This window comes from Manis javanica, chromosome 1, assembly GCF_040802235.1.
Source record: "Manis javanica isolate MJ-LG chromosome 1, MJ_LKY, whole genome shotgun sequence".
Taxonomy (NCBI): Eukaryota; Metazoa; Chordata; class Mammalia; order Pholidota; family Manidae; genus Manis; species Manis javanica.
The window spans coordinates 167,605,397-167,630,892 of record NC_133156.1 but is presented as its reverse complement, the minus strand read 5'-3'; the positions used below and the strand labels follow the sequence as shown (position 1 = coordinate 167,630,892).

General features: G+C 48.2%; 1 protein-coding gene across 4 annotated transcripts in view; it reads right to left on the bottom strand.

The window, feature by feature from the left end:
- Window positions 1-351: 351 nt before the first annotated feature.
- LOC108399293 (interleukin 1 family member 10) overlaps window positions 352-25,496 on the bottom strand; it is a 57,730-nt gene continuing 32,585 nt past the window's right edge. For 2 of the 4 annotated variants that reach the window (XM_073241123.1, XM_073241126.1), the window contains 4 exons: window positions 5,757-5,808; window positions 3,858-3,946; window positions 2,743-2,855; window positions 352-1,652 (listed from right to left, as the gene is read on the bottom strand). In XM_073241123.1, coding sequence (XP_073097224.1) covers window positions 1,437-1,652; window positions 2,743-2,855; window positions 3,858-3,946; window positions 5,757-5,808 — 470 coding nt within the window. In that variant the 3' untranslated portion in view covers window positions 352-1,436. Of the gene's footprint in view, window positions 1,653-2,742; window positions 2,856-3,857; window positions 3,947-5,756; window positions 5,809-5,950; window positions 6,034-12,612; window positions 12,770-25,496 lie in introns of those variants that run through there. The other 2 variants (XM_017663989.3, XM_017663990.3) reach the window with 2 other exon arrangements.

Genomic DNA, 25,496 nt, shown 5'->3' with positions numbered 1-25,496 from the left:
CGAGCCCACAGAGAACCACAGATCTGCTCTAACCCTCCTTTTGCAAGGTTTTGTCTGCTGTGGAGCCCTGCTTTGTATGGACATACAGGATTTGTGCAGTGACTTTTCTGTGAGGGGTGTTTGGATTATTTCCAATTGGGGGTTATGGGGGACAATGATGCTAAGCACCTTCCTGGCAGGGAGATTTGCTCTCCTGTCATCCAGGGAGAGTGAGGCCCAAGGAGTAAAGGACTCTCAGAGGGGAGGAAGCCAGGCCAGGCCTCCAGGGCAAGGAAAGCCCATTGGCCTCCCCATTGCCCAGCACCACCTGTCCCAATCCAGGGAGGCAATGAACACCGCCGGCAAAGTATGTGAGTTTTCAAGATTTTATTGTAAAACAAAGCCTGAGTCATGGGGAGTTGGAAAACTTTCCACTCAACATATACAACACACATCAATGGAGCACCTGCTGAGGCCAGGCCATGTGCCCAGCCCTGCGGGAACCTGAGACGCAGGAACTCAAACTCACTGCTCTCAGGTGCTTGTGGGCTGTGAGGGAGCCAGACAGAGGCACAACCATCTTTTAAACAAGTCAGAAGTGCTAAATGGTCAAGGAGCCATTCACCTCTCCCAGCCCAGGAAAGAACTAGATGAAGCCCATTTGTGCTGTGCCTTGGGAGCTGGGGAACTTTCAGAAGCACTGCAAGCAGCTGTAAGAAGTCTGGAGTGGAGATGGGGCTCGGGGCCTCCAGACTTACAGAAGCGTTCCAGAAAGAAAAAACTTAGGGACCAACATAGTACAAAAGCTTTTCATTTTTATAGGTTAGAGCATTACAAAAATAATAAAAAGATTAAAAAGAGAGACCTACTTTCACCATCATTTTACAAATACAGAAATATTTTGATATTCCCCTTCCAGAAAGGACAGAATCTACAGATAAAGGACTCTCCTCCAAACTGGACAGAGTTGGCTTTAAAAAAAGTACCATGAAATCCGTATTGTCTATTTCACCACAGATCTCCCCCATGGAGCACCATCAGTTTACAAAACAAGGTTTGGGAGTCACTTAGTGGGAGGTCAGTGAGCGGCTTGAGGTCACCTGGGGCATGGAAGGAGGAGGAGTTGCGGAGAGGACCACAGAGGGCATCCAAGCTGCCTGGTGGCCTGGGTGTTACTGTGAAGACACGGTTGCATTGAAGAGCTCTGAACAGAGCTGTGGCTCAAGCCCCACTTTAGAAAGACCATCATGGAGGCAATGCAGAGGCTGGGTTGGCCGAGGAGGCTGGAGACAGAGCTCTGCCCCCAGAGCCCTTGGGCTCCTTTCAAGGGAGGGTCCAGCCCACCAAGTCCCCTCAGACAGCCAGGGGCCCCATGACAGCTAGGAGGCCCCCGGGGGTGGAGAGGCAGTCTCTGGAGTCATCGAAGTGCCAGGAGTAGGGTGGGGGTACATCCAGTACTACTGGTCCTGCCGGAAGTAAAACTTGGTGACCATGACGGCCTCTTCAGGCATGTTGGTGAGGCTGACAGGCCGGTCTGCCTCCAGGGCTGTGCAGAGGAACCAGCCGGGACAAGCGGCAGACTCAAAGCTGGTGGTGGCACCGCTGTCCGAGTGGATGAAGGTGAAGCGCTTGTCCTGCTCCTTGTTCTGGCTCAGGTCAGTGATGTTAACTGGCTGGAAGACAAGAATGAGCTGTGAGAGCTGAGGGGCTGATGGTCCTGTGCACCCCCTCCCCACCCCACCATCATGTGGCCCAGAGTGTGTGCAGGAGAACTGCTAACCTAAGGGCACTGCAGGACACCACATGCACCAGGTCTCTCAGGACAGCAGTGGCACAAAGAGGTTGTCCCATTGTCACACCTCAGCTTTGGGAAATCTTGCCACTGAGCCATGTGCCAGTAAGTTTGATAAGCACATGGCACAGCCTGTAGAGGCCAAGGCCCATGGAGCTGGTCTTTTGTGTTTATGCCTCCAACCAGAGGGCTGGTGGAGAAGGTGGGCAGAGGGCACTGCAGCCCATTCCACAGGCTACACATAATATCCTAGGCACCCCTACTTAACACAGAGCAGTCACCCTCCAAAACAGTGCCCCTGTCCACATTGGAGGAGGTAACAGTTACACAATTAAAGCCACTCACGTTTGGATTAAGATCTTGTCCACCCAGCCCCCGACACAAAGCCATGTTTCCCAGGGCTGGAAGCCCATTAGCATTGCACAGAATCAAGGAGCATAGGGCCTGGAGTGGGGTACTGGCTCCTGGGTTTGAGCAGATGAGTTTAGGAAGAGAAAGGTCCCAAAGCTTAGCTGCTCTGGAAGAGGGCAAGTCTCCATGGGCTGGGGACCCTCCAGCAAGAGACTGAATGGAAGATGAACCATGCTTCCTGGAGTTCACACCCAGTGGAGTCCCATCCCTTCTGGGGCCAGACTCAGCCACGTGACTGGCTTTGGTCAGTGGGACATGAGCAGCATGGTGTAGCGGAAGGCAAACAAGTGCCTGCACACTGAGGTTCATCCTCTTAGAATAATACCCCCTGGAAGTCAGCAGCCATGCGGTAAGGAAGCCCAAGCTGCCAGCTGACCTCTGAGACCATGAGGAGGATGAGAAGCCAGGTGTCCTGGCACCAGCAGGCTCCCTGCTGAACGAACTACGCCAGTGGACAGAGCCACCCCAATGGGCCTCACCGGCCTTCAGCACCAGGAGGGAGCACACTGTGGGTGTTCTACACTGGGCTTTGGTGGCCGTTGTCTGAGACAGATCCTTACCTCCAGCTGGAGCCTGATCTTACTGCCAGATTTGACACAGGCCAGGCAGAGCTTCCTCCCGTGGATGCCCAGGAACACAGCATGAGGCTCAATGGACAGCATGTCTATCTTCTCTGGGAGGAGCAGAGGGGAGGGGCAGGTTGTAGAGAGAAGAGATGATGGCCTGGGGTCCCCCTAGAGAGTTTTCTGTCCCCCACAGTGAAAGCCCCAAGGTCAGGAGGGCAGCGGGCCCCATCTTCCCGGCCTCCCCACACACAGGAGATCAAGCCGATCATGCTGTCTAGTTACTCCTCAGGGACCAAGTCACCTAGATTCTGCTCCATGAGGTCTCTGTCCTTCCCTCTCTTCCCAGGACACCTTGGCTCCAGGCCAGCAGGTGTGCTGCCCATGGACAGAGACACAGCACACAGGTCACGAGTGGGGCCCCAGGGTTTGGTCCATGAGAGCCTGGGTGCACAGCTGCCTCTTCCCCCAGTGGTCTCTGGCCCCCACGCAGCAGTGAACGTCTCAGCCTCTCAGAGCTCATTAGGAGAACTGCCAGGACCAGCAAGGGTCTCACACTCTTTTGGCATGGGGCAGGGACAAGGCGATGGGCACCAGGGAGAGGGAGGTGATGACATCCTGTGACACCAGGCCCACCTTCAGGCAAAGAGAGGGTGCTGGACACCAGGGCCAACAAATCTCCTGGTCTGTTTCAAGCACGGTTTAGAACACAACTGAACGTGGTGTCATGAATCAGGCACAACCCAGCTTTCTATATAGTGTGCTCAATTTGGAGGGAGTCAGGGTTTGAACATACAGGAATATGGGAGGCTTCATAGGCACAGGAGGGAGGAGGCTGATCCTGCCCTCTGGGCCCTGCCCCTGCCAGCTGTGGCCCTGGGACCACTGTGCCTGTGGCTGGTGGCTCTCAGCCCAAGACCCCTCAAGGCTGCACTCAAGTGTGCCCTGTAGTGTCCAGGCTCCCCAGCACCAAACTTGTCCACAAATGTCCAATGGGGATTAGGCCACGGAGCCTCATCTAAGGTTTCTGGGAGGCCACAGTGCTGCTGCAGACTCCAAGGCAAAGTGGCTCGGGCACCTTAACAACATCACTTCTCCTGGCAACCACTCACCTTCTAGTTTAATATTTGGTCCTTGCAAGTATCCAGCAATTAGTTGGTTATTCCTCAGGTAGAAGGTCTTCTGGTTAACATCCCAGATTCTGAAAAGCGAAAGGACCCAGCTGGAGCGGACAGGTGCGAGGGCTCCACTCAGAGTTCACTGAGTCTGTATCCGCTCCCTACCCCCCAGCACAGATGGTTGACACTGGTGGGGAGAACGGCCCAACTCCCACACCTGGGAAGCAGCATCCCCACATCCGGGCGTCTCCTCACCCTGCTCCCCATTCACAGACTCCCAGGGCAGGCCCCTTGCACTTCGGCAAAGCATGCTCCAGAGTAACGCCACCCACTAGAACTTTCTGGAGTGCACAAATGTTCCTTGTCTGCACTGTCCAAGAGACTAGCCACCAGCCACATGTGGCTCTTGAGCTCTTGAAATGTGGTGTGACTGAGGATCTGAATATTTCATTTTATTCTTATTTATAATTTCACTCTAAATTAAAAGAGTCATCAGAGACTAGTGGCCACCACAACACAGTGTAAGAGGTTTCAAGGGACAGAGCACCTTGCAGTTAACTTATTCTGAGACTTCGACCATGAAGATGTGTCCTCAGAGCCTGTCCTCCAACAGCCAGTAACCGCTCTGGGTTTGCCACCGGCAGCTGTCCCTGCGAACAAGTCAGCTTCCCCTACAGCTCCCCCAGTGGCCTGTTTCTGGCTCCCAGTCTTTTCTTCTTGATGAGAAAAAGAACGGTCCCCAGGCTGAAAGCAGCAGTAGGACGCAGTAGACAGAGCCCCAGGCAGGATGTGGGACCCACTCCCTGCCGCCCACCAGTGTGACCCTGGACCTCATCTGCTCACATGTGAAGTGTGGCTAACAAGCCCCCTCAAAGGTGGCTTGAGGAGCCCATGAGCTAGGTGAGGGGTGGCCAGGCAAACTGTGAAGCTCTTTCCACATGTGTGTGAGCATTTGACCTTTATGTGATTATTCTTAGTTCCCGGACGAGGCTCCTTCCGCGGGGACTGAACATGCCGTGGGAGACACCTCCGGGAGCTCCCACAGATAGGAGGCAGCAGAGGCAAATCTCATGAAGCCCTCGGCATGTGGGAAAGGGAAGAGGTGCTGGGGTGTGTGTGTGGCCTGCCGGGGCCAGGGGGGAGGTGGGTAGAGCCGGGCAGCACACATGCACACTTCACAGGTCCAACCCACAGCCTTGGGCCAGGAAAGTCAGAACTCGAGGGTGCAGCCACCCAGATACGGCTTCTGTCCTGGGATGCCATGGGACAGAGGGCATGGGAACAGCACTGTTTTTATCAACACTGCCACCTGTCATTTCTACACCAGTGACAGTGACATCTCAGAGAGCTCCTGACCTGGTTTTAAAAACCACATACTTTCAGGCACTTTTCAGTTTTCAGAATGCTGTCACTCTGTGATTTGTGCATTTCATCTTCACAACAACCCTGTGAGGCAGGCAGGGAGTCATCGATGGGGAGACTGAGGCTCCAGGGGAGCCAGATCCCCCATGGTGTCAACACTGGCAGGCGTTGTTAACCCTCAAGCTGGGGCTTTGGGCCGTGCCCTGCCTGGCGCCCCTCTCTGCTGCTTTGCCTGGCTCACTCGGTGGGGTCCAAACCCCAGCATGGCTCCTGGGCACATGTCTGTCGTTCACTGACTTGCCAGAGTCTCTGGGGGAATAGGCCAGGCCTCGGGCCAAGCTGTGCACATCCATAGTACTCTGAAACAGAAGCCCTGAAGCCCACGCGTGTGGCTGCCTCTTCCTGGAATAATGGCTGTTCCTTCCCTGCACAAACCCAGCTCCCAGGCCTGTGGAGGCCAGCAGCCCCAGGTGGCTGGGACACATGGGCATTGTCCTGCCTGTCCACCCGCCTCCTCTGAGTCAGCCTTACCTGAAGGCCTGCATCCTGCAGGGTCTCTTCTGCAAGGGAAGGCAGGCTGTCTCTGAGTGGAACAGGAAAAGCAGGAGAGAGATTAGGTAACCACGGCCACACCTGCAGATTTCCATCCTGTGATCAGAGCAGGGCAAGGGGAGACTGCCATTTCGGACCCAGAGGAGCTGCTTATAAAGAAAATAGTCACTCACCAAACCAGGCTGTTGCCGCCCTGTCCACTCAGAAACGGAAATGCCCTCACATTTCCAAAAAGAGAAACCTTTGCTGTTGTCACTTTCAGCCCTGCCGAGTGTCGCAATGGGTGTTGTAACTGACTCCCTCCCTTTTTCCCCCTGTGTAATTTCCCCAAAATTTAGATTCTGTTTCCCCTTCACTGAGTTCTTGGGAAGAACAGCCTGATGAAAATCAGATTCCCTAATCTGCCTAACAGGTATCCCGAGACTGTCTGTTGACTTAAAAGAATAGATCTGAGGGACAACATTCCCGTTCCTAGCCAAGTGGCGAGGCCCCAGCATGCCGGATGGCACATGTCACTTTGTGTTCTTTGAAGGAGGACAGACTTTCTGGACTCTAAACCGGCAGCTGGAGAACCTCTGTAAAGGGCCACATGGTAAATATTTTAGAATTAGTGGGCCGTATGGTCTCTGTCATTACTCAACCTATTTGTGGCAGCTTAAACAGTTGAAGATCATCTATCTGTACATGAGCAAACTAATTATGTTCCGATACAGCTTTATTTACAAAAACAGGTAGTGGCCGGGTTTGCTTAACGTTTGCTGACCCTGCTCTAGAGTAAACTTCCTGAGAGGTCCTATTCCTGCTGCTCATGCCTTTAAAGTTAGTCTCAGGAAATGGGGTGAACTCAGCACGTGGAGAGAAGTGGATCCAAATTCCACCTCTGCCACTTGCCATTTGCCACCTGTGTGACCTGCCACAAGCCACTTGCCTTATTTGGCCTCTGCCTCTTCATGCTCAGAATGAGATTGATCATAATTCCTCACAGGTGGAAGGAAAGAGGGAGGAAGGGAAGGTGGGAAGAAGGGAGAGGGACGTTCTAGCCCCAGTGGTACAATAAACATTAGCTTCCTTCCTTACTGCATTCTGGACAGGGAAGAGGTAAGCATACACCTGTTTGTGGATGGAAAGACCATGAAGAGGGCTTCTACGTGATCTGTATGATTGCATTACTTATGCCAGTGTACAAGCAGTGTAGCATTTAAGAACTGGATGGGGGCTCAGCAACTGCCCTATCCTACCCTATCGTTGTAGTCAACACCTAGAAAGATCCAGAGAGGGAAAGGGTCCTGCCCAAGGTCACACAGCTTGTGGACAGTAAAGGTATGGCCAGAAATTTAGGTCTTCTGACTCCCAGCCAGAGATTATGCTGCTACAGAAGTTAGTCTTGATAAGTCTGACTTTATATTCAACCTATGAATCAGAGTCTGCATCCAAATGAGGATAGAATCCTTTAAGGAGGAAGGCTACACTGCACATTTGAAAGTTGTTTTAAGATCTACTTAAAAGTTCTCATGACAAGAAAAAACTTTTATAACTAAATCTGGTGACAGGTGAGCCATTCTTGTTGTACACCTGATGTGAATATAATGTTACATGTCAATTACACACCTCAGTAAATTTTTTTAATAAACAGGTTACAAATGAATTACTCAACTCTTCAAAAAGCTCCATTTTCAGAGCAAATGGAAAAATTGTGTTTCCTGGGTGATGACTTTGAAGGACAAAATGGCACGTCAGAAACCCTGCTCTGTCTCACAGATTGTGTGACTTTGACAGAGTCGTTCAACTTTGAAACCGTGTGAGAAATAATGTCTGTCTTTGAGGCCGAGGGGCCGCTCTGTTTGTCCTGTCAGGGCTGACCAAAGGAGGTGATGTGTAAGGGCTCATTTGGTCATTTGCTGCCTTGTGGTATTTGCTGGGTCACATTTATAATTTCTGGAATACTGATGAATCATCGGGTGCATAACTTGATCACAGCACCTGCTGACATGGACAGCAGCTAGCACCCCCTGATACGAGTTCTCTCCTAAGTGTCAACTTCTGAAGTCCTCAACTGTTAAGTCAGCATCCCTCCAAGTGTCCTTGAAGATCGAAAAAGGGAAGTGACGTTCTTTTGTGGGGCTGAGGGCCCCTCCTGCCTGCCTCAGCAGGCAGCCTTCCAAGATTCTGCCTGCACTGTGGCTCCTGAGTAAATGTTCCTCTGTCCCCAACCCAGACTCAAACAGACAGATTTCTCCTGGAGAGCAGAGCCTGGAGTTTCCCCCCTTTCCCAGGTCTGTGCCCCAAGAAGGGACACCCAGGAAGCCTGTCTGGGTTTGGGGGAGGGGGCCCAGGGTGCTGCTGTGAAGTTGAGGGCTGCATCCTCCATTTCATTCACAGGCTGTGGGCAATGTGCTGGCACTCTCTCAGTTTCAGATCCACTGCCCATGGGATGGGGCTAATAACCAAAGCCTTGTCATGGGTTGCTGGGAGGATGGAGATGTTGCACACGTTGTACTGACCCTGACTCTCCTGCGTAAGAAATATTTAAACAATAGTCAGCTATTACGTCTATTTCTTCATCCCAGGCAGAGCAGGAGAGGTCAGTCACGGCCCCAGCCCAGTGGGCATGGCCTGGCTCTCCGGGCCCCTCTTCCTGCTCTGTCTCAAGCTTGTTTGCCTCCGGGGCTTGGAGGGAGCCCTCACTCCCTCTGGGCTGCAGCAGGAATTAAGGGGGGAGGAGACACTAGCCACAATTCCATTCCTGGTTCCATCTTATCAGAACCGTTGGTGTCCCTAAGCTTTCTGTCCAAAGGACATCTGTGACTAAACTTATTCTCAGGTCTGGGTGCTCCGCCCTTCACTCCACTTCCTGCAATGAGTTTAATGATGTTGAACTCTGCCTGAGCAGCCAGCACCTTGTGCCTTCCCTCCCAGCTCCTCATCTCTGAGTGCTGAGCTGGAAAGCCACACTCACAGTCCCCCAGCTCCCCACAGGAACAGGGAGACTTTCTAGACAGAAATGGCCCCATTCCCCAATTCCAGTCTCTTTGCAACTCAGCCTGAATGACTCATCCCTAGGTCCTGTTGCCACCAAAGAAAACAATTCCTCCTGATAAATTGTTAATCAGGAAACCTGGGTGAATCTCAGTGCAAACCTTTTCAGCTGTGCTGCACTGAGGGGAAAATTTAAACAGCTGGGTTTGGTGGCCAGGTGAGCACCTTAAGTTGTAATGGCTTCAACTCCTATTTAGATTCTTCAACTAGCTCTTGAGTGCCTGAGTATGAGAGCACACAGCATGCAATACAGGCAGTACTATTCTCCAAACACTAATTTTTTACTAAGATAATGGAGTAAAGATGCTGGTTACTCCTTCCAAGAGACGGGAAAATACATTAGTACAAAGAGGAGGAAGAAGGACAAGTATATAAGCCGAGGTCTTCTCTTTGTCAGTCTCCACCTACGCAGTCCTGCCAGGTAGCTAAACCAGTTTAAACCAGATCAGCAGCTTCCCAGGAGCGTCCTCCAGCAGCAGGTCAGGTGTGGAGATGATGTTCCCATGGGCATCTCTGCTCACCAAGCTGCAGCCATCGGGGTGACCACATCTACCTCCTGGCCGGTTGTGGATAAAGTGAAGGTTCCTGTGGCCAGGATTCTCACCTGGTCCTGGTCGGCTAGCTCACTACACACGTGTGGGCAATACTTTGCTATTGACTCTATATGAAGAGCTTTACCCAGTGTTCTGGGTGACAGTCACACAGCTGCACAGACGCTACAAGGACAGAGACTGAGACGGCTGCCGGGGCAGAGAGGCCCAGAGGCAGAGACCAGCTTGCCACATGCAGACTCACTCTTGGTGGACAGGATTCTAGTGATTGACTTGCCACTGTGGGAATAAAGTTGGGTATAAACCCTTTCACCCCAAGAACATTCCATTGTCATTTTTTGGTCTCATTGAATCCATAGTGAACTTGTCCAGGGCTGAAACCCACTGGCAAGACACCAGTGAAGGTCTATCTGAAGACTGTAGATAAAGCCTGCTATTATGGGGTGCTAGTTTACAAGAAGCTTTTACAAGTAAACTTACTACTAATCATTTCTGAGGTTCAGAGTCTTCCAAGATAGTTTTGCTCCAGCAGTTTATGGGTGTGATACGAATCTGCATTGAAAGCCATTATTTATCTGCTTATCTCATATTTCAAGAGGTTGATGTCTGCTCTTGCCTTCTTGACTTTATAAGGCAACTTCTCTGCAGGCAGGAGTGGAAAAGGAATAGGAACTTGGGTATAGGGACAGCTCTGTTTCTTACTTGCTGTGCTTCAGTTTGTATGCTCTATTCTTTTGTATAGATCTCACTTAGTCCTCGTAACAGCTGTGTAAGGTGAGTGTATTTCCACCCTCCACCCTCAAGATGAGTACACGCTTACACTCACTTTGTAGAATAAGAAATCAAGGCTCAGAAAGATTAAATGAGGTATCCCAGATTTTGGCTGAGGCAAGATTTGAACCCAGTGCTTGTATTCCTTCTCACACTGCAGTTCTGCCAGCAAAGCAGATAAACTTGTTCCTCTCTGTGTCATTGGACCATCAACATAAGCAAGACTTACATATGTTTTTATGGTGTTCCTTTTGGTTTGAACTCACATCTTATAGAGCAATGATTTATTCTATGATTGCTTTAAAATTTTAGGAGTCATTTTGGTGATAAGGAAAGGGTGATCCCAAAATCTTACATATGCTAAAGAGAAAGCTCTTTACCTGGTTGAGGAATCAGCTGGCCTGTTGTTTTTCCAGGACTTTCCCAGTATTAGTACTGAAAATCCCACATCCTACAAAACCCCTCAGTCCCTGAAAAACTGAAGTGATGGGTCCCATTATGATAGGACCCCTTAAATAGTGTGGTGCCATCTGGTGACTGGTGCCACAAATTGCAGGCATAATTAACCATTAGTCACTGCCTTGCCTATTGGCCTGTTTTTTAGCAGCATCAATGTGGTCCATGTTCTTAAACAAACAGGTGGATAAGGCTTCCACTCAAGAAAACAGACTATAGCAGATATGATATTAATTATTCTCATTCTGATCATGTTAATCTTTAATTAAGCCATTCATATTTAATTTCCTGCAACTATGTGATCAAGATGTGATCATCGTCTAGTAGATTAAAGATGTTTTCAAACTTAGGTCATGGAAAGGCTATACCCTTTCATTGTCTTGTCTTCACTTTCATCTCCACCTCTTCCTCCTCCCTTTCCTTCACACACATCAGCTGTCAGGTCAGTGGTATAGACAGGCAGCCGAGGTCCAGCAAGGTAAATGACTTGTCCAGGGTAATGTGGAATACAGGGGGCGTGGTCACACCCCCATCCTTGCTCCTTTGCCCTTACTCTCCCAGCATTTCCATCAAATCATGAATCTCTCCATGTTCTTTCCATCTTCTCAGAGTCCAGTTCTCTGGCAAATGGTACCAGCAGTAATCCTGGAAGATGTGGGTCCTCCTCCCAGGAAACATGGTGTCTTCATTGAGCTTACATGCACTTGTCTCCTTAATTCAATCCAATTCAAGTTCAGATACTTTAGCCCCTACTATGTGCCAGTATAAAATATTCTGGAGTTAACCATTTTTAATTACAGCGATTTCTTCACATTTGTCACTGCCTGGTTCTGGGAGTGGTACCCTCCTTTACACATTTGAAAAAGACCTAAGACCATTGGGCTCACATTTTAGTACATCCCACCAGAGACTGCTAAACCCACTGGGGCAAAGGGAAGGATTTTCTGTCCTTGGAATAACTGTGTGTGGGTCACAAAGTACTTCTCACCCTGTGATCTCCTTCAGTCTGGGCTCCTATAGCCTAGGACAGTGGTTCGGAGCTGACTGTCTGCAGTCAAGCCTGGCTCCTCCCCTTGTACTGGCTCTCTGGCCTTGGGAAAATTATTTAACCTCTCCATGCCCCAATTTCCACATCTGAAAATGTGAACAGCAGCAGTCTTGTGAGGATTCAAGGAGATAAACCAGACAAAGAGCTCAGCAGAGTGCTGCCTGGCTTGTCATATGCACTGTGGAAGTGTTAGCTGTTACTGTGCCCCTGAAACCCCAGAGAGTTCCCAGGCTTCCTCTTGACAGTGAGGAAATTGAGACCCAGAAAGGAGAAATAATTTACCCATTAGAGGCCAACTTTGAACTCGAAACTGAGTCTTCAGCCCACCAATCTTAAGATCCTTTCTCTGCCCCACATAGATCTTAACAGATGGCAGGCTGGTAGTTTGTAGATTGAATATTTTATTTGTTCACTTTATTGTTTTACTTAATCAAAATACTACACATAATGAAATCAGAGTGTCTTACTCTTCTTGAAAAATGAGAAGTTCTGGCCATCTGGGCTTACATTCTCATGTGACAACCATCTGCTGGAACTAATTAGTGACAGCCGCTACTTCTCTGCAGACCCTACCCTTCCCTGTCACCCCCTAGGTCTTACAGCTGAGTGCCAGATTTTATTTTTTGCCCACTGAGCTCACACTGTTCCTTCCCTCATTTACAGTGAAATGTCCCTTCCAACAGTGGAAAATGACCCATAAACTCTAAAAGCTCCATTGTTTTTCTCAAAGTGGGCATGCAGCCCCTGCTTACCTGCTGGCGCAGCAGGCACTGGGCTCACAGCCCTGCCTCAGTGCATCTGCATGGCTTCCCCAAGGGGGCCGTGGCCTCCACAGGGGCCGGATCTCCCAGAGAGGCCAGGAGCTCTAGGCCCTAGAAGCTTGCTTTTCATCTGAAAGCTTTTGATAAACACCAAGGGTAGATGGTTTCTTCCCAATTCTTCAGATGAGAAAATAGAAGAAGAAGGAGCCTACCTAAATTAGCCATGGGTAGGGCCTGACGGAATGCGAAGTCTCCAACGTCTTTCAGCCTCAGGCTCCAGTCTGAGATGCCACATGGAGAGGAGGGCCGCCCAGACAGCACCTGTGCCACCAGGACCTCCCCTGCAGAGCTGTCCCTCTTCCCGACTACCTGAGCAGAGGGAGAGAAGAGCTACAGCCTGCCTTTCCACACACCCACTCAGGGCTGGCCAGGCCCCACTTCCAGAAGAGTGACTCAGGCTAACAGAAGCCAAACCGGTTCTTATCTGCAAAAAACTGGCGGTACATGTGAGGAACTGAGCTGTATTAGTGGGGCTGGACCTTTGTGCCCACCCAGCCCCTGTTGCCACCAACCATGTACACATGCATTCAACAAAATGCCAGGCACTCCTCCAGGCACTGGGGCAAAGCCAGATGAGGTTCCTGATATTCTGACAGAGGAAGGCAGCAAGAAACAAGTAAACAAATAAACTAACTTCATATGGCAGAAAGCACTATAGGGGAAGTCCAAAGCATGATGTTTGGGGGGGACCCAGGGGTGGGTGAAAGTTACCAGGGAAAGCCTCTCTGAACGGGTGACATTTTTGCTGAGGCCTGACTGATGTCAGGTAGAACAAGAATCCCAGGCGAGGGAAGAGCAAGTGCAGAAGCCCGTGGATGGGGGTCTTCATAGTTTGTTTGGGGGCCATGTGGAGGCCAATATGGCTAGGGCGTGACTTTGGGGGCATTGGCATCCACCCCTCTTCAGTGGCCCTCAGGTTCCATACCTAGCTGTTGGCATGATGCTGTCCACCAAACAAACGCTCAGTCCCCACCTTCTCTGGAAGACCCTACATTCTCAACCTTCTCCTCTCTGCCCTTCAGCGCCTGCTGTCACGGCCCTGGACGCCGCCATCAGGGGAAGGGAATAGAGAAGGGGCAGACCTGCCCTGGGACTGCCTCCATCCTGCCACCTTTAACTATTCCTCCTATAGGGGAAGAACAGGCCCTGCTCACTTGCAGAGGGCTCAATGCTCATAAACTCTCCAGAGGAGTCTGTTAGAGCTCCTCACTCCCCCAACCCTGTCTCTGTGGCCTGGGCTTGCTCCCAGGGTCCCTTGGCTCAGCCCACAGGGCCTGAAGTCAGGCTGGGGTACAGGGAGCCAGAGACGCAGGATGCCCTGTGCAGGGGTGCTCCTGACCACAGGGACTTCCCACAGCGCCTCCACTTCCTGCTCCCCTCAGCCTTGGCTCACCAGCTGGAGTGCCAGGGCTTCTGAGGCTGGGCTGGGAGTTTCTGAAATGGCTTTGGTGGAGAAATGCCTATTTGCTAATGAATCAGGAACTAATTTTGTAAACCTGGAAAGTTTGGCCTGGGGCAGCCAGGGGACCTGCCCATGGAGCCCATTTTGTCATCAAGGTGTGTCGGTTACATCAGGAGGAGCAGCCCTGACATGGGCTCTGCCACCTGGGGGTGCAGACATGAGGTCACGATGGCAATGGCATGATCCTGGGACACCTGTACAATGGGCAGTAAGACCAGCTCGTGAAGTGGTCATTAGGACTGAGCCAGCAGCCACAAGGTAATAGAACACAGATATTATTCTCATAGGGCACAGGTCTGATTTCTTCCCTGGGAAGCTAGGGGCCTGGCCTGGTCTGGGGTCAGTAAGGTGATGGTAAACTAGGCTGCCAGTCAGGGCCAGGGGATGCCATGTTGACGAATGCATAAGGCTGGGCATTCCCTGGTCAGCCCCAACATTGGGGTACATCCAGGGTGGAGGGACCACGTGGGTATCACTAACTCCCAGGGCCTGGCCCACTCCAGAATGCTCTTTGCCAAGTCTGACACTACTCTTCCAAAGCTGTAAAGCTCTGAGGGATCAGTGGCCTGGCCCGGGGCACTCAGAGCACCTGAGAAGCCTGGAGACCAATGTCTCAGAGACTGGCAATTGTAGGAAGAGCTGGCATTCAGAAACTTGGGAATTTCTGGTGGCTGGGGACCCTTGGACCTGGTGAGGGAACTTCTGAAGAACCCCGAAGCACTCCACCCCCAAGGACTGACTGACCAGCCACTCTAGCACTGACCTGCCTCGGGTGAGCCCGCTGCACAGGGAGGAAGGGGAAGGGGCCTGGATAGGAGGCAGGAAGTAACCAGGTACACAGGTGTCAGGAAATGAGGAGCAGGACACTGAGGTCTATGTTATTAGAGCCCCATCTTGGGCTGGGACAGCTGCAGGGGATCTCTTGACAGGAGAGACCCCAGGGCCCCCAAAGGGATGTCATACCCTAGACCCAGGGGCTAGTGGACTGAGAGTCTGGGTGAATCCCTCCCTGCAGACAGGGGAGAGTGGCCTGAGCAGGCAGCCACCTCCTTCTAGTTTCAGCACTTGAGGCCATAGCCATGCACCTGAGTTTTGAAAAGAGATGGCCTTGGTTTTCCCATTCGGATGATTATAAACTCTTGAGCTGTTTCCCATGGTTTTAGATAAACACTGAAGTCTTTACAGAGTCCAAAAGTCCACACAGCTGGGCTCAGCGTGCAAAACAACCCCCCTTATTCTCTGAACTCCAGTCACACAGGCCTTTTGATTCCTCAAGTTTGCCTCTTCCTCCTGCCTCCGAATCTCTGCCTAGGCTCATCCTCCACCTGGAATGCCTCCCTGTGCCCCGCCCCACTGTTCAGTCAGCTGTCATCCCGAAGATCCAGCTCTGATGCTTCATTTGTGTGATCCTCTGTGATCCGCCTCCCTGGCAGTCCCAGCAAGAGCTGCCTGTTTTGTCCACTGTTACATCCCTGCCTCAGAGCACAGGACCTGCCACACAGAGAAATGGATAAAGGACAGATGGTGGCACCACTCACGTGCACAGTGCCCCTTTCTGTCTCTCACACACACACCCCTCATACATCTCTGTAAATGAAGGGGGCTCCCCGGCATGGCACTCTGACACAAAGTGCACATCAATCAAGGTCAAGACTTGCAGACTGTGCTTAGCCCATGATCCGTGCTTCTGGGAACCACCCCCGTCACCACCACCACAACTCATGGGGCCAGTACACGTATAAATGTACCTAACTTTGTCCCCAGGCCACAGCCTACTGGCCTTGTGGTGGGCAGCTGCTTCAAACCACCCAGTGCCAGGAATAAATGATTAGAACATGGAGAGGCCAAGCCACATGTAGCTGCTTTCAAACAGGACTTCAGATTCCATAAGCTTTAGAGTGGCCACCTTGCACAGGTGCTCAGGGAAGCAGAGGACACTATTCTGTGGGAAGAGAACAGGGGCAGACAGAAGCAGAAATGAGAAGGCAGGCCTCCGACTGACAGGTGGTTATGGCTGCCTTCAGTCTCATAACATCCATTCTTTTTAGTCTTGAGAGTCTCCGATGCACCTCCTGTCACTGTGTCCTGTCTCACGAATTCCCTGTCACAGCCAAAGCTGGTCCAAGCCTGTCTGTTCCCTGCAACCAAAGCCTTAAATAATCCAACAAGAAACACACAAGGGAACAGAGGAGTCAATCAAAATGGAAATACACAGGGACAGACTCCAGTAAAGCACGAGTTGGCAATGGGAGGGATCATGTCTACACGTGTTTAGAACATTCCGGTTCACAAAGCTCCTGCGCATGAATCTATTGGTTCTGTAGTGCTTGTTGAGGGTGTGTTGGTCTTGTGCTGGCAAGCCACTCCTCCTTCCTTCAGTCCAGCAGTCCAACCCCATCCTCAGTCACAGAGCATCGTGTATAAGACCTGAGCCAGAGCAACCTGAATCCTCCAGCTGTTGTTCAAGCTGCATCTGGACGAGTGGCCTCTTTCCTCTTTCCTTTGCAGCAGCCAAGTGGTAGGGATGCCAGCTAGCTCACGGTGGGGTCCCTTGCACCAACAACCTACAATTATAACACACCTTGACTGGTCACTGCATGTATGCTTCCCCTGAACAGGAGGTGTGACCTCTTCAGTTCTGGCCATTCTCATGGGTGGGGGGTTGGGAGGGAGATCTCAGCGGCACACAGCATCTACAGTAACAATGGCCAGTCACAGCTGTCGTGCTATCATATGGATTGATATCATATGCTGTCGTATCTCACTGAAGTTTGTTTTCCCCACACACCACCACAGGTGCTACGTCAGATGCTGAGGGCGCACAGGTGAGCAGGGACGAATCCCGTCCTCACGGATTCAGTCCTCACACCTCCAGAAAACCACATCACGGGGTGGTATGTGGATGAGCTAGGCACCCTGCCCAGGTGGGGGGGTGGGGCCAGGGCAGGAAGATGGGGCAGGTAGGGCAGGAGGGAGGAAGTGAGGCCCAGAATGAGAGGAGGCCTGGTGGGCATGCAGGCAACTCTAAGTCACCAGAGCCAACATGTAGGGTTCAAGGGGAAAGCAATGGGAGGAGGAGCCTACAGGGTGGGAGGGGCCCTGGCCCCCAGATCCATGGGACCCTGGACTTGGGGCAGAAATGGGGGCTCCAGAATTCCCACCTTGGGGTGGCAGTGAGGGAAAGGCTAGCAACTCTTCGATTTGCGTCTTCACCCTTACACTATGTGCTTGTCTTGAGAAGTGGGAGGTGAGGAGCTGATGGTAATTATGGGGTCCTATTTCTCCAAAAGCAAATTGAACTAAAATGTTATCTGTGTTGGTTTGTTCATGTAACAGGATGGCTGGGCCCTGGGAATCCCTGCCCTAAACATTAGTCACCTGAGAATGCTTCCTTTTCTAAGGCCAGGGGCTTTCATGGGTAAACTAGAAGCACCCTGACCACGGGGTCTTGCGGTGCGTCAGAATTCCTGGAGAGACTGAGCCGTGAGCCTCTCGGTGCACAATAACAGGAACATGCAATTGACCTGTGGTCTGTTACAAAGGGTTGCATCACTGGGGAGAGAAGGCTGTGCTCAAGAATGGAACAGCCCAGAGTATGGGGTTGCCCTGGACCTAGAGGCCTCTCCAGCTGGCCGGATCCCAGTGCTGGAGGCCAGGGGTCAGGGTCATGGACTTAGAGCTTAGGAGGGCTTGCCTCCCTTGATCTGTGGCAAGAACACAGGGTGCACACCTAAAGCCAACCTGGCTGCTGGAAGAGGACTCTGAGGGGATGGTTCCAATCAAACTCACTCCCCTTTGTGGTTCATGCCCAACCAACAGAGGATGGTTTTTCTGCATGTGCACAGTCTAGCATGCAATGGAGATTAGCAGGCAGGGCAGTTATTGGAGAATTATCTCAGGATCCACACTTGTGTGGAAGGAAGAACAGAGCAAAAAGAAGAGTTGAACTGCAAGGCAGTCACAACAAACAAAATCTAGAGCATGGGTGGCCCTGGAAGAGATCCAGGCCTTTCTATCCCCACCTTGACTGGTCACTGGATGTATGCTTCTCCTGGGCAGGAGGTGTGACCTCTTCAGTTCTGGCCATTCTCACGGGTGAGGGGTTGGGAGGGAGATCTCGGTGGCACACAGCATCTACAGTAACAATGGCCAGTCACAGCTGTCATGCTATCGTATGGATTAATATCATATGCTGTCATATCTCATTGAATTTTCACAGCAGTCTTAAAAATGTGTTACTATTATCTTCACTTTACAGATGAGGAAGCCGAGGCATAGAGCTGTTTGATTCAGAGTCCATTTATCTATCAGAATGCCTCCTTCACAAATGAAGCACTGGATATGTAGTTAGGAAACCTCAATTTGGAAAATCTTAACTTCTCATTTACCTGCTGACTGTTTGCCGGACAAGTCTGAGATTTGGTTTTCCTGGCTCTAAAATGGGGATCATAATTCTTGACCTAACTTTTACTTGCCTTATGGAGTTGTTGCCAAGACCAATTAAAAATAGGACTGTGTGTGTGGATGTGCTTTGTGAACTAAACCCTATATAAATAGAGGATGGCACTTTTATTACACATGAAGGATAGTACGATCTAAGAGATGCCATCAGAAGACCACCCCAAAACCTGAGGATGGCCAGGATTCTACACATTTTGGGTTCTCCAACTGGCAGAAACTAAATGCAAACACCTCCATTTGGCACATGGAGAGAGATGGGTAAGTGACAGGAAAGTCTGTAGATAAAACTAAGGCTGAAAATTTGTCTCCAGAATCCATGTCCGACATGGCCTTCATGTGGATCTGATGGCACAATGGAAACAAGAGTCAGCCCATCCAAGAAGGTGTGAACTTCCCTATTCAGGTGGGAAGGAGGCAACATTTGTTAGGTGCCCACCCATCTCAACACCACGCCAGCTGCTTTATACAAGTTGTGTTTTCATCCCTTCAACAAGCAAAGACACTTGACAACCAACAGATCAGAGGTTGAAAGGTGGTAACTTCTTAAGGACAGAGAGCCAGAAGAGGAAGAGCCATGGGTTTTCCAGTCACACCTGACTGCCTCCTGCCAGGTGAGGGGCTTCCTCCAGTGACACAGGGGCTGTAAATGACAGGATACTAGGAGATGTATGGCTGGCCAGCCTTTAGACCTATTTCTAGTCAGAAGTTCAAAATGTGGAAGAGAGTGAAGCCTTAATCTCTGGCAGCAAGAACTGTTTCTTTAATTTTGGGATGAGTCTGAGGCCTTTTTTGGGACTAATATGCTGGGGGACTGATGTGGTTGATCAGAGAAAGTTTCAGGCTGAAAAAGCCAATGTCCAGCACAGAAAGAAACCCCAGGGTGAGAATAAAGGGGCCCAGAGAGCCCCAGAATGACAGTGGTTTCCTCAAGGAGCTCGACCGTGGGACCTGGGATCTGAGTGTTGGCTCTACTGCCAGGCCAAGTGAGCATTGTGTATGTGTGTGTGAGATGCTTGACCTGGGTCAGACATACCATGGGGACTTTTGATTATTTGCAATCACAGAAGCCTCCATCAGACCTAACTAAACATGTTTTGAGGGTGACTGCTCTTTCAGCAAAAGCACATCACCCCTCTTCCTGATGAATGGTGTGAACAAGTTCTCCAGGTGAGGTGTGGGCTCAGTTGCAGACAGCAGGGTCCAGAAGAAACCAAGACATGGCCCCAGTGTAACCTCTTCTTGTATGGGGATGGTTTACCCACCTGTGAAATGGGAATGGTGATAGCACTTTGATAATATCAGCAAAGCTCTTTTTAGAGTGACACAGACATGGTAAGTACATGTCAGCTGACAGCCATGGCCCTTCCAAAATTTCATGTCTGTTGAGGCTATTTATTTCTTTATTTATTTTGTAGTTGTACAAGTTTAGAAATGTCATCTGTTTGTAGTGAGCTAAATACCTGGTCACTGTGCTGCGGCCTCCCCCTTCGTGTTCATGCTTTCTCAATGGGCTTCTGCTCTGATGTTGACAGAGTGGCCCAGCTGTCTTCTTTAGTGAGCTCTTGGCTGTGTTCTTCCATCCCTTTCTTTCAACTTTTCTTTTTTATATTTTAGACATGTTTCTTGTAAATAAGCCAGATTCTAAACTCCAATCTGTCAATCTATCTTTCAACTAGGAAATTTAGTTTGGATCCATTTTTGGTAATCCTTAATATTCTTGGACTTACTACCTTAATTTTTAATTTCTACTTTACCCCTTTTTCAATGATTCTTAGTTCTCCTATCTTATTTGGTGGGAGGAATTGTTATTGTTTTTTATTATCCCTCCCAACTGATTTAGAAGTTACAGACTCTGATTCTGCTCTCTTAGTAGTGATTGTTATTTTACCATGAATATTTCACTTTTTCAGTTGAAATATTACTTTTTCACTAAAGGTAATAAATATCTTAACCTCCTTTCCCAAAATACATCAATCGATCAACCTCTATGTTACTGCTGAATGGCATTTAGTTCTGTCCTTCCTCTAAACCCACACTTAGATTTTTTTTCTTACAGACAAGACAAGGTTTAAGTAGATTTTCCTACACGTTTACTGGTTTCTTGGCTCACCATTCTTACACATACTCCAGAGCTCCTGTGACAGGCAGAGTAATGCCTCCACCCTCAAGATGTCTACATCCTACTCCCTGGAACCTGCGAATATATTAGGTTACATGGAAAAGGAAGGAACTAAGGTCACAAATGGAATGAAAGTTGCTAATCAGTTTATCCTAAAGTAGGGAGATTATCCTGGATTATCTGTGTGGACCCTAGGTAATCACAATAGTCTTTCAAAGGGAAAGAGGGAAGCAGAAGAGGAGTCAGAGTGATATGAAATAAGAAGGACCTACCTGCCATTGAAGGCTTTGAAGATGGAGGAAGGGGCCACTAGCCAAGGAATGTGGACAGTCTCTAGGAAGTAGAAAAAGCCGGAAAGCAGAGTCTCCCAGAGCCCCCAGTAGCCCTGTTGACACCTTGATTGTAGCCCAATGAGACTTGTATCAGAATGATGAACTAGAGAAGTGGAAGATAATAATTTTGTGTTGTTCTGAACCACTAAATTTGTGGTTATTTGTTATAGCAACTAATAAAGAAAATGAATATTTCTTTCTGTGATCATTTTACTTCTTTTAAAAACACCCTTTAGATATTCCTTTAATTATGGCTTGTTGGTGGTAAACTGGAAATATCTTTATTGTGTCCTTTTTCTTGAAGATAATTTTAATAGGTACACAATTCCATATTGACAGTTAATTTTCTCTCAGCACTTTGAAGATGGTATTCAACTGTCTTCCTGCTTTCACTGTTTTTGAGAAGTCAGCTGTCACTCTACTTGTAAAATAATCTCTTAAACTTGGGTGTTATACAGATGCATTAGAATATATCTGTGTGCAGATTTCTCTTTATTTAACTTTCTTTGTATGAGCTGTGTTTCCTGGATCTGTTGATTCATTTATTTATCAGTTCTGGAATATTCTAAGATACTAACTCTTCAGATATTGTTTTTCTCCTTGCTGTCTATTTCTACCTTAAGGAGCTATAGTTGGATGTATGTTAGTCCTTATTCAATCTTCACAGTATCTTAATATGTCTATCGTAGATCACATTGCCTGTTTGTTCTGCATTCTGTGTTTTGGTTTTTTTTTGGATTCTTCCAGTACAATACTTCTTCTTTTACTATTCATTCAGTCTGATGTTTAAAACCATCCACCAAGTTTTTATTTCAAAAATTGTATTCATGATTTCTAAAAACTCAGTTTAATTATTTCCCAAAACTGTCAGATCACTTGTTATTCATATCTCTTGCTCACTTTTTGATTCATGTTATTATTTTAAATATTTCAAGCATAGTTATTTAAAATTCTGCAGCTGATAAACCTGAAGTCTTTCAGGGGGCTTAATCTTCCATTTTTATTTCATACTCTGAGGTCCCCATATTACTGGGACCATGTCATACCTGAGGTTGGAGGTCTGAATGGTCAGGTCAAATTCCCCTTTGGGACTTTGGGGTTTACCCAACAATAACCTCAAAACTCTCAAAAAAAAATAAGGAAAAGAAAAAAGAAATAAAGACCACATTGAATTATTTATAACATTAACCTTCTAACACAAAACATAACAATTTAACTTTTTGTTAAGACAGGTAAAATTAAGCAATGATTAATTTAGCATTTTATATGAAGCAGTTATTATAGAACAAAGGATCTTAACCTGAGAAGGGTCTATGGATAGACCTCAAGGGGTCCATGAACTCATCTAAATTTTATGCATTGGGCCAGGATCATTTTGAGGGTAAGGACTTATATCTCAAAAAAGGTTAAGAATAACCACTCTGAAATTTCAAAAATTAAAATAAACTCTAAGTTATCATTTGGTTTCTTTCTTCACTATCCCTTTGCTGTTCTGATTCCTAGTCTATTCCTGCATAAGCAAGAGACCTTTGTGCTTATTTTCCCGTGTGTGATTTTGGAGTCATACAAATTCAGAAGAAAAATATTAAAACTCTAGTAGATAAGGGAGCAAAGGAAAATCTGCAAGAAGTTGAAATCAGATGGAAAACAGAAATATAGAAAATACTTACCTTCCACCATTAACAAGGAAACCATAGTTAAAAGGAGGCATTTATACCTAATGAATAGCAAAAATTAGGGGAAAAAATACTTCCCAATGTTGGTGAGGTTGCTATGGAATCTGAAACCAGTGACAGGCTATTGTTCCAACATTTTCAGAAGGTGGCTATGTTATGTGTATCAAAAGCCGTAAAAAAATGTTATGGATTTTTGGTCCGTTAATCTCATTTCAGAAAATCATTCAATAGAAAATGGTCCAAAATATCAAAACTACATGATTATTTCAGTGTAGATGAAAACAACAAAATATTAGAAAAAATCCTCAATGTACAGAGAGGGAAAATTAATTTACAGTTTTACATTCATGGAAAATTATCCAACTATTTGTAATGTATAATTTTTGAAGACTGGGTGGCAAACATGAAAAATGCTTTTGACATACTATAGTGTCATCTCCCCCAACTGAGGCTCAGAAAAGGGGAGATTTCTGAGGTGTACTGTTCTCCCAGGATATGGAATTAGGATGCAAATGCCCCTGTATTTTAAAAAAGTTCTGAGCGTATATAGCTGTGCCTCATGATGGGATGACCATATTGTATGAGTAACAAACTGAGAAGTTTATTAGATCTCCTACCCACTGTCCAGCCTCCTGACCTCACCCACTGTCCAGCCTCCTGACCTCACCCACACATATAGAATTTACAGCTCTGATCAAACAAATCTCGCAAAAATGTTACCCCGACACATACTTAATGAGCAATATAATGATTACAGAACACAATGATATGTAGCCCCAAATGTTCACCTACTTGGTTCTCCTGAGGGATGATGTATAACCAGCATGGCTTTAGGATTTAGCTAGAAGTGTTAACGGTTTTCTTTTCACAGAATCTTCAGTCATCATCCATGCCAATAGTACCCCCTGATGTCATAAACTCATGACTCATTGTCACCAGCCTCACTCTTCCTAAATACATCTACCATTTTCATGCTGACCCAGAATTCCCTTCCAGGCAGAAGCTCATTCACCCCTGAGCACCCTAAGGTACCTCCTCTGAGAAGGTGCATTCCCCAATCAGTATCAGACCTTCTCCCCAGGGCTTCTATGCTACACCATTTTGGTAAGCTGCAATTCCATCTCTTTCCTCACTGTGACTGGGAGTTTCTCAAACTCAGAACCATGTTTAATTCATAGCACACTGGATCACATATGGGATTTGGATTTGGATAAACCTGGTTTTAAATTTGGGCCATGCCATTTCCTAACTCTGTGAACTTGGACAAGTTACTGAGCTGCTCTAAACTTCTGCTTCTTCATCAGTACGATAGAGGTCAAAGAAAACCTGTAAGGCTATTGGCACATACTGAGTACCTGATAAATGTTAGCTATGTACTCAGTCTTATGAACTACTGGAATAGACTAAGACCAAAGTCTTTTCACTCCCATCTCAGTGTCCTACCATATGGGCTGGGAAGGATGCATGCAGCACAGAACACCCCAACTCCTTCAGCCAACAAATCCTGACGATTAGCAATTGCTCTTCCTGTCCCCTTTAAGCTCTCAGACATTGGGGAAATCCATTTGCACATCTTCTTCTGCCCCCACAGTGGAGAGACCCAAGAATAGATAACTGTAAGGACAGGAGGTATTAGATCCCCTACCCACTGTCCAGCCTCCTAACCTCACCCACCTCTGCTGGGCTAACAGACAGTGAGTCACTGCTGATATCATGCATGACACCCACTGGTCTTGGAGTTGGTGACCTCATGATGTGAAGAAACTTTCCTTCTGAGAAGCATCTCCTCCATGGCTTCTGAAGACTTTTCTCCCCTCCTACTACCACCACTCTGAACTTTTTGTACTTCTAACCTCTCAAAACGACCCCCTAACCCTGACATTATCTATTGAGAACTTCATCTTCTGTGTTACTAAGAAGAATCAGGTCATCTGTCAGGAGCTCCCTTGACTTCCTTCCTCAGAAATGCAGTAGAACCAGAAGACCACACAGGGATTTAAAAAAGCACACAGTCCAGAATCAGGTTAGACCCAGACTGAGTCTGATTTCTGTCTGTTATTAGCTGAGTAATCTTTAGCACCACTCCTAACCTCTGGCCACCTACCTGTGAAAATCTGGTAAAAGCAAAACAAAAACAAATAACTGTCTCCAAGTTGTCATTAGGATTAAATAAAATAAATGAATAAAACATGTGAAAGAACCAGAAACCTTGTAGGTACTCAACAAATGATGATTATTATCCACTTCTCTTCTTTTTGAAATACTGTTGTTCCTTCCTTTTGTTCCCTAAAGTCCCAGGTGTTGGACAGACATCCCCTCAGTAAGACACATGTTACATATGGCATCCAGAATGCGCACAGCAGGACCCCTCACCTTTCCACAGCACCCTTCAGACTACTCTGTCTCTGCTGATGACACAGCCTCGTATTAGTGAAAAATCAAGGAGCCAGCAAAGCTGTGTTCCTTCTAGAGGCCTTAGGGAAGCATCTGTTCTTTGCCTTTTCCAATTTCCAGAGGCTACCTCCATTCCTTGGCTTGTGGCCACATCTCCTTGACCACTCCTCTGTCATCACTTCATCTCTGACTCAGATGTAATCCTGGTGACTACAGTGGGCCCAGCAGGATCTTCCAGTCATCAACTATGCCAACAGTATCTTAACCATTTTGAGATCCTTAACCTAATCCCATCTGCAAAATCCCTATTTCCATGTAGGGTAACATGTTGACAGATTCCAGGCATTCCTAATGAACATAGACATCTCTGGGGTCCATAATTCTACCGACCACACTTGTCCCAGAATCCCAGGCCTGAAGCACAGGAACACCTGGGACTCCTCCATGTCCATCCCTATCCCCAGCCCACTTCACAGGAAATCACCTAGTGTAATGATAACAGAGAGGCTCTGGGTCACCCGGTTCTGATCCACTGGGGCAGCTGCCTGGAGTAGGGCACTGAGAACCATGGGGCTGTGTCTTGGACCCCAAG